The sequence below is a fragment of the Pteropus alecto genome, unplaced genomic scaffold, assembly GCF_000325575.1.
Source record: "Pteropus alecto unplaced genomic scaffold, ASM32557v1 scaffold213, whole genome shotgun sequence".
Taxonomy (NCBI): Eukaryota; Metazoa; Chordata; class Mammalia; order Chiroptera; family Pteropodidae; genus Pteropus; species Pteropus alecto.
In genome coordinates this window covers 3,165,683-3,174,673 of record NW_006434829.1, presented here as the reverse complement: position 1 = coordinate 3,174,673, position 8,991 = coordinate 3,165,683, and the positions used below count along the sequence as shown (strand labels likewise).

At 55.6% G+C, this 8,991-nt stretch overlaps 1 protein-coding gene across 1 annotated transcript in view; it reads right to left on the bottom strand.

The window, feature by feature from the left end:
- Nucleotides 1–1,397: 1,397 nt before the first annotated feature.
- Nucleotides 1,398–8,991, bottom strand: part of SCARB1 (scavenger receptor class B member 1) — a 66,748-nt gene continuing 59,154 nt past the window's right edge. Inside the window, exons 11-13 of the mRNA XM_025045497.1 lie at nt 8,297–8,443; nt 5,319–5,447; nt 1,398–2,376 (exon numbers count right to left, since the gene is read on the bottom strand). Coding sequence (XP_024901265.1) covers nt 5,319–5,447; nt 8,297–8,443 — 276 coding nt within the window. The 3' untranslated portion in view covers nt 1,398–2,376. The remainder of the gene's footprint in view (nt 2,377–5,318; nt 5,448–8,296; nt 8,444–8,991) is intronic.

The following is an 8,991-nucleotide window of genomic DNA, read 5'->3' as shown; positions in this document are numbered from 1 at the left end:
CTCGTGAGACCCGGCCACTACCGTCCCCGCCAGCCCCCCAACCTCCGGGGCAGGGCAGTTCAGCGACTTCCCCAGGCCCCTTTCGCTATTAGAAATATTTAAAATTCCATCTTACGACAGCATTAGTATAACGATGATTGTATTAGGATTTCAAACATTTTTTTTCTGCCTAAAAGTTTTTTCCCCTCTGATTTAAAAAGAAACGAAAATATTTTTGTAGGTTCCTGGAAGTATCGCGGGGCTGGGCTCTCTGCCTGCTCTACACTGTGGGGGAGAGCCCCTGGCTTATGGGGTGGAAATCATCTGCCCATCACCAGTTGGGCGCCCATTCCAACCTCCAAAGGCTCCATGGAGACGGGAGGGGGCGGGGCAGCTGCGTCAGCGTCACCAGCCATGTCCAGTGAGGCTCAAATGGCAAACTCTGTGAGGGTGCAGTTCCACCTAGGTATTTACCCTAGAGAAACTCGCTCAACGGTGTTTTGGTTCCTGACACACCCCAACCCCCAGGGCAGTGTCCCGCCTATGCTGGTTAAGGAAGGAAAGAATGTTCAATGGATTTGCAAAAGCGGGTAACGAGACAACTTAGACTCCATTGGAGGGACTGTGTGATCATCAGGACCTTGGGGACTACGCAGCCATTAAAATGAATGATGTGACTCACTCAATATGTAGGGACCAGGGACAACGTCCCAGACAGGGACAGATGAACACTGGCCAACTTGGGAACAAAAGATCAAGATGACAAGTCATAATCGATAATAATAATGATGGCTAATTTATATATCCCCTACCATGGGACAGCTGTGTTCTAAGCATTCCATGTACGAAGTCACTGAATCTTCACTATGCCACTCTACGAGGCAGGTACTATTATCTCCATTTTAGTAGTGGAGAGACGGGCACAGAGCGGCCCAGTGACCTGCCTAAAATCACAAAACTAGTAAGAGGCAGAGCTTCGATTCAAACCCAGGCCATCTGGCCCAAATCCATTCTCTTAACCACTTCTCTCCTCTGCCACTTGTGTAATAAAAAGCCAAAGCCCAGAACGATACTCCGCGTGTCCTATATGGCACCTTGGTTTGTATATAAACACGCAGGGGAAAAAAAAAATCCTAGCAGGTTCCATGACAAAGTGGCAAAGGTACTTACCTTGGGCAGCGGTCAAAATGGCCTTGGATCCCACTTTCTAAATAAGAGCTACCTTCATGCAGTATTTGTAAAATGTTAAATACAACACTGAAATTTTAAAACGGGCAAGTCAGCAGCCCAGACCATGAGAGACGCTGGCGGCAGGTTCCAGAAAGGAGGTCTAGATTAGGAGCTCAAAACTTTCCAGGAAGCTACCCCCGAACCGTGCCCCCCACCCCCACCAGCAAACAGGCTCACAGACTCGAGTGTTCAGGTTTGTGAAAAGTTTATTACTTCAATGGTGAATTATTTTTAAAAGACGATAAAACTCAATTCACTTCCAGTAGAAAAGAGACAGAGGCTTGCCCCAGAGACCGGAAGTGGCAGGTAGACGGGTCGCCCACCCGACCAGGCAGCCAGGCGGACGGGGCCCAGGGCCCTCCACCTCTGCCCTGGCACCTGAAAGATGAGGGCCTCATGGCGGGGAGCTCAGGGTGGAGCCTCCCATCACCCCAGCTGGGGAGCAGCCGGCCCAGCGCACAGGATGTCAGTTTCGCTGGAGGAAAGGGGCCCCCCCACACCCAGATCCAGTGCCTGTGCAGACTTCAGGGAGATCAAAGTCCTATGGGGGTACGGGGAACGGAACAGGAGCATGAGCATCTGTCACTCACGCTGGTTTCTGAGGCTTGTGTGAAGGGGCTATGTCCTCAGCCCAGCTCTGGGTCCAGGCTGGGCACTGAGCCCACAGCCCCCTGCCGCCTGGCTTTGGCACAAAGTCTGCACTCCCGGGCTGGGTGTCGTGAGAGTGGCCGACCCCTCGGAGCAAAAGCCCCGTCCTGCTGGCGGAGCCACCAAGTGGGGCCGCAGTGTTTTAAGACTGATGTAGAGGCAATGGGGGAGAAGTGGCCCACTAGGTGACTGGGCTCACCCAAGGGAGAGGACCCAGTGCCCACAGCTCCTGCGGGTGACTTAGAGAGAAGGTTCCAGAACAGTCCCTGTTGTGAGCCTCTCACTGAGTCCCCTCGGCAGCAGCTCTATCCCTGAGTGTGTCCGCACACACCTGTGCACGCACGTGCATACACGTGTCGGGGGCGTGTGCAGGGCGTGGACACGCACGTGCAACTGGGAGGCTCAGGCTTAGGGACTGGCGGGCTATTGCTGAGGGCCCTGAAGGAGAGGGGTGTAGGGGCTGGGGAGCCAGGGTGGCTGAGTGGCTGGGATAGGCTGGCTCTCGGCACCTTCAGGACTCTGTGGAAAAAAGGGGAGTCATGTCACCACATCCAGTCACCAGGCCCCGCCCACCCCAAGCCCCACCCACTTGTGTTTAGCTGGGGAATGAGGACCTGGAGCAGAAGGCAGAGTACCCAGGAGGCAAGACAAGGCCAAGAACATGCCCTGTGCTGGTGTCCAGGCCGTTCACCGCACATGCAGTTCCATAGCGCCTCCCCAACTTGCCCTGCCCTCACCCCATTTTAGAGATGGGGAAACTAAGGCCCAAAAGGACTTGCCTAATACAATGAGAAGGGCAGAGCAAGACGTTCAGGGCTTATATGCAACACTGTTAACACAGAAAACCTGGAAATAACCTAAATGCCCCTCGACAGAAAGCGTTTTTCAAGTACAGTCACGAGATGGTACACAACCTAGACAGCTGTCGCAGACAGGACACAGGGAGGGAAAGCCAGCTACGCAGCCACACGCGTACTGTGACACCAAGGTGAGGCGAAACAGGACGAAACATTAACCACTAGTGTTAACAGTCAGTTTAAAAACGTCGGCACAGGACGCTGCCGAGTCTGGGTGACAGGGAGCTCGGATATTATATTTTCTCTAGTTTTACATTTTTAAAAATTTTTTTCAATTAAAAAAATTTTAAAGACAGCAACGATGATGAGAATTTGGGGCAACTCTGCACTCCCTAAGCCCTCTGCCCTCCACCCCCTGCAGAGTTGGGGGGCCCTCAAACCCCCCCAATATGGGCAGGACGGGGGTGGGAGGTTGGGGAGGCTGGGACTCCTGGCCCCTCTCGCTCGGGGACAGATCCCAGCCTTCTGGATTGAGCCATGTTCAAGAATGGGGCAAAGGGGGAGGGTGTAACCATACGCACGCCGCTCCCTAGACACACACATCGAGCAGCACGCGACACCAGGGGTGGCCAGAATCTCAGCGATGTGGGCCTGAGGAGCCACAGCTTGAGGGAGCCTCGCTCAAAAGTAAAAAGGGGAAACGATTTTCCCCCAAAAAAAGCACTCGTCCGTCAAGGAACCGGACCGTGAAGCCGAGCCCACCTCTTCCTGTCCCCTTCCACTTGTGTTTAGCTGGGGAATGAGGACCTGGAGGTGGGGGAGAGTACCCAAGAGGCAAGACAAGGCCAAGAACACGTCCCTGAGGGGCCGTCCTGTGCAGGTGTCCAGGCCGTTCACTGCACAGGGCGCCTGGCCAAAGGGGCTGCGAACCGGCTGACCTGCTCTGTTTGCCAAGCCCTGGGCACTAGCGCTGGCTGTGTCTGCACAGAGAGACCATCTTTTTCTCGTTCAAATAAAAACACCCTTCCGGGCTAGTGGAGGCGCTATTTCCTGCCTTCCGCCAAACAAGGCAGCTCTTCAGGCACCCCCACGCCCAGGTGCAGGGCGGGGTGCCCTGGCAGAGACTCAGCACGGGCTGGAAGCTGCCCCACACAAACTCCAGGTCTCCCAGACCACTGGCCACTTCCCAGGTGCCTACCCCCCAAACCAAAGCCTGTGGACACCACAGGACACCGTGCTCCCCAAGCACATGGGACCAGGTAGGGTCGTCATGTGGGATGGACACCAAGCTGCCTTCCAGAAGGCAGCATAACCCTTCTTTATGCCTGCCGACCCCACTCCTGTACCCTGAGAATACTAAGCAAGTTTCTGCACAAGGGAATCCTGGCTGGAAGGGGGCAGGGGCGGGAATGGGGCCAACTGTGCCTGACTTAAAGCATCCCAGGGGACTTCTCAGGAGAGAGGAAGGAGAGGAGGGACGTGTCCCTGGCTGGGATGTCCTTCCCCCAATCCCAGGGACCGAGTCCTGGGGAGGTCCCCCCCTAATGCTCATCCCGACATGGTGGGGTCCTGCCAGAGCACAGGAGCCCCCCAGAGCCTGGCTGGGAACACAGCTGTCCCTCCCTCCTCCTCACAGGGCCGGCAGCACCTGCCAACACAAACACGCCGGCACCCACCACTTTTCATTTTCTATTTTATTTCCTCCACCAACCCTGGCAATCGAAGCAGAATGGAGGCAGCCAGCTGGCCCCAAGCGCAGGGTTGCTGCCCTGCCCCGCCCTGCGGCTCGGGAAAGCTATTTCGGCCCCGGCAGGCTCAGCCCCAGAAGCTGGTGGGGGTGGCACATTTTTCAGAAACCAAAATAGCAGCTATTATCAGAAGCACAACGGGAGAGCACTGGCCCCGGCCCAGCCTCAGACTGTGGGGCCTGCTGCTCTGCCTGTCAGTCCCCTGGAGGGTGGCCCAGGAGACCTCCCCACGGCACTCACTGCTGCTCCCGCAGACGGGTGAAAACTCAGGGTGTCCAGTTAAATTTCAACTTCAGGGATAAAATGAATAGGTTTTCAGTATAACCATGTCCCAAGACTCGCATGGGACACTTACCCCGAAACTTATTCAGTTGACCTAAAATTCACATTTAACTGGGTGTCCGCTGGTCGCTCCCTCATTTCTCTGTGTGTTTGGTTGTTGGTGCTCCATCCGGCAACCCCACCCTCAGGCCAAGTCCTGGATGTCCAGTTGATGCCTAAATTCTTTCTTCTTGGTCAGTCAGCCCAGATTTATTTAGACCAATCTACATCAGAATCCCCTTAGGGATCCCTGAAAATACAGATTCCTGGGCCCCATCCATGATTCTACACCAGGAGGCCTAGACGAATCTGCATTTGTAGCAAACCTCCCTGGCCTTGCGGATAAGACACCAGCCCACAGAACGCTAGTCGCCCTCCACCTCCATCAGGCCTGGGGCCGAAGAAACCACCATTCACTCAGAAACCCGAGAAAGGGTTTTCCTCCAAAAGCAAAATATACAAGTATGTTCAGTGTGCAGATGCCCTGGGCGAAGGTCGGGCTAGAGAAACGTGGCGGATGCGGTGTTCCGAGCCGCCAGAGTTCCACTCGCTGCGGGAGGGGAGGTGGGGAAGGTGAGCGTTACCTGGTACCCACCTATAGTCTTGCTTCTTGCAGAACAGTCCCCTTGGGAGCTGATGTCATCAGGGATTCAGAATAGGCCTGCATGGCCTCCTTATCCTTTGAGCCCTTTTTACTACTACTCCAAAATAAATAGCATCTCTCCTAGAAGATAACCAAGCTCATTGATAGTTGGCACAAAAGATTTGACACGGTTCTTCAATTTTCGAGAAGCAAAGAGGAGGGTGCGAGATTCTAGATTCCAACGACTGTTAATGATCGGGGTTGGCTTAGACTTGAGGGAGTGATGTCACCCTTCACCAGAGACGGACCAGCACCTTCAGGGAACATACTTGGTCGGATGGACCGGCCAAGCTTAAAAGGGCTCATCTACTGGAAAATGTAGGCAAGGAATCCAAGTGGGGAGGGGGGCCATGGCCAGCAGGGTGGAGGGACCAAGAGTCAGCGGGTGAAGCAGGTGGCATTTTAAATCAACCAGAGACAGATTTTTCTGTTAAAAGGCTTAATTCTTCTTTTTTTTTAATGACCTGAGAAGAAACATTTCTCTGAAATTAAAATATGTTGGGTTCGCCAGCATGTGATCCTTTCGTCTTTTTTCAATCAAGACAAACACATAGAACCACGTAGGGCCTAACCCCGGCTAAGCCACAAGATACCTAACGGGATAAATTTCAATTATTTGGCCTCCACTGAAACCCGCGGGGAGGGGGCCTCGACTGCGTCACCAGCAGGAACCGGAAGCAGTGGCGTTCTCGCTGGGTCTAGGGGCTGAGGCACGGACGGGTCCGAGCCAGCATTTCACATGGTGTCCTCACTCTCTGCCCCGCCCCGCTTCTGACAAGACCGTTAGGAAAGAGACAAAGAGACAGAGAGACAGAGAGACAGACAGAGAGACAGGAGGCTGCCTGGGCCTCTTCCTCTGGTCCAGCCCCTTACTCACTGGTCCCCTGGGCACCCAGCACGTGGCCGTGAATGAAAGCCCACCCGATAGAGCATCCACGAGCTGGTCCCCTCTGCCCTCCTACCATAACCGAAGTCAAAAAACTATAGGGAGTTCCCTCTGTGCACGGGAGTGACAGCCCCGCTCAGGCTGGCTATTGCAGGGGCAGTGACGGGGGACAACAGTCCCATTGCACCCGACATCCATCAGGCTCACACAGCAGAGGCAGCGCTGGTGAGCGCTGACACCCTCCCACTGGTGCAAGCCCTCCCCGCAGTGGGGGACCTTGGAAAGACGGGGGTTCAGGGTCTGAGGCCCAGGTCAAGGGTCTGGGAGGTTTACAACCGTCCCGGCTGTTCCAGCAAGTGACCTAGCGTGAAGGCCACCCCGAGAAAGACAAAGAGCTGGCACCAAAGCTAAAGAAAGCAAGCAGGCATTGCAGGTGGCCCAGGGCAGCGGGAGCCGGGCAGCGCCGCCACCGCGGCCTCAGCCTTGGGCCCAGGACAAGGTGGGGGCTACCGAGGTGGCTTTCTGGTTCATGGACCCAAAATGGCCTCTCGATTCCCTGCCATTGAGCAGTGTTCCCTCCTCACCACGTAGCCCCTGGAGCCGCCCGATCACAGGCCTTGTCAGTCACCGTGTGACCGTAGCGGCTCCTGAAAGTCTGTCTTGGCCCCTGGACTCTAGACCTCATGTTCTAGTCATTTCTGTATCCCCCAAGCTGTGCATGGTGCCTCGAGAAAAGGAAGCCGCTCATCGGAGGGGTGTCACTAACGCCATGAACGAATGAATGAATGAAGGAATGATGACACCAAGTCAAGAAGGGGTATTTGTTCTCCGCCTACCCCGCCTCTAGGGGGCCACATGTCTTCAGAGCCCTTCTCCACATTCACTCTCTCCTGAAATAACCTGCGCCCGCCCCGGGCCGAGCCGCCACCCTCACTCACTGGGGTCTCCTCTCTGGTCCCCCCATCCTCCCTGCCCACCCGGGGACCTGGTTGCCACACAGCAGCGAAGACTTAAACGCCTCCAATAGCTTCCTGTCAGCCCTGGAATCAGCTCCGAGCTGCTCGCCTGCATTGCAGGGCCCAGCGTGACCTGCCCTGCCCTCCCTTTCTCCTGTCCCCTCCTCGCTCCCTTCCAGCCGCCTGGCCTCGCGGGGTTCCGTCCCGAACGCCTCCGCCACCCCTGCCCCGGGGCCTGTGCACTGGCCCGGGCTCCCTTCTCCCCAGGACGCTGTGCCGAGAGGCACGTCAGCTCCCACATCTAAGCTTCAACTCTGCTCTGAGGAGCGGCCTTTCTGACACTCTCTCTACAGGTGTCCTCAAGCCCTCGGACGCTGCTGTGCGGTCCCAGAGCCACATGTGACAGCTGAGCCTTCGGAATGGAGCGAGTCCAAATCAAGACCCGCTGTAAGTATAAAACACACACCGGATTTCAAACGCTTCACAAGGAAAAAGATGCAAAGTAATGTACGTCGATTTTCAAATCTGATTACGTGTTGAAATGGTCATATTTTGAATATATTCAAGTTAAGTAAAACATATGATTCAAATTAATGTTTTTACTTAATGTGACTATTAGGAAATTAAAACTTTCAATCTCACCTGTGGCTCACGGTGTATTTTTAGCACTGTCACATTCTCTACCATCTTTATCATCAGAGAAATTACCCTGTTTACTTGGTTTTCATCTGTCTGCCCGACTGGAAAGCCAGCCCCCTGCGCCCCACCCACACCCCAGGGGCAGAGACCGCATCTGTCTTGTTCACTGCTATGTGCCTGGCATCTGGAAGGTGCTAACTTGATGGACAAACCAGGTACCAGGTCTCATAACCCAAAACCCACCGGCAGCCTCCCGGAACAGGTAGAGACGTAGAAAGGCAGGATGCAAGAGATGCAAGCGACAGCGCCCCCGCCCCAGACCGCCCGAGGCTGGCTCCAGGCTGAGGGAGTGCACAGGCACAGCAGGATGGCTAGGGCACCCCATCCAAGCCCCCCACCTGTCCCCCAGCAGGCAAGCAATGGGCCGCCCGGCCCAGGCTGCCACCTACCTGGCTCCGGATTTGGTAGATGATGGGGATGAGCAGCAGGACACAGCCCACGGCGAGGAGGACATACTGGGCGTAGTGCAGCACCTTGGGCATCAGCACCAGCTGGGTGTAGAACGTCTCAAGGGTCTGACCCTCCATGGCCCCTCTCTGAGGAGGGGGGGCGACAAACAGGCTGGGGCCACACGCAGATGCCACTCCACGCCACGGCCCTGCGTCCCTCCCACACCTGCCCCATCTCAAGCGCACTGGCCAAAGCGTGCGCTAGAGCCTATGGAAAGTGGGGAGGGGTGGGATGTGGGGACGGGGGCTCCGTTTCCTCCAGGGCCACACAAGGAGACTACATTTCCCAGACTCCCTTGCAGCTGGGCAAGGCCATATGATCACATTCTGGCCAATGGGATGTGGGCACAGGGGTGTTACACTTTCACACCTGGCCATGAAAACTGCCCACATAATTCTCCCCACCACTTTTCCCGGCCACTGAACAAGATGGATTCTGAGAGCCTCAAGAAGGGTGGGGCTGAAAGACAGAAGGGGCCTAGCAGCCCCGAACGGCTGGGTGGAGCAGAGCTCTGCCTCTCAACAGCCCACATCAGACTGTGACATGAACTTGACACTTGGAGGCTGCCTATTCTGGCCCCAAGCTCACCCTGACTTAAAACGAGCGAGGCCAGAAGGAATCCTGAAGCCAGGGA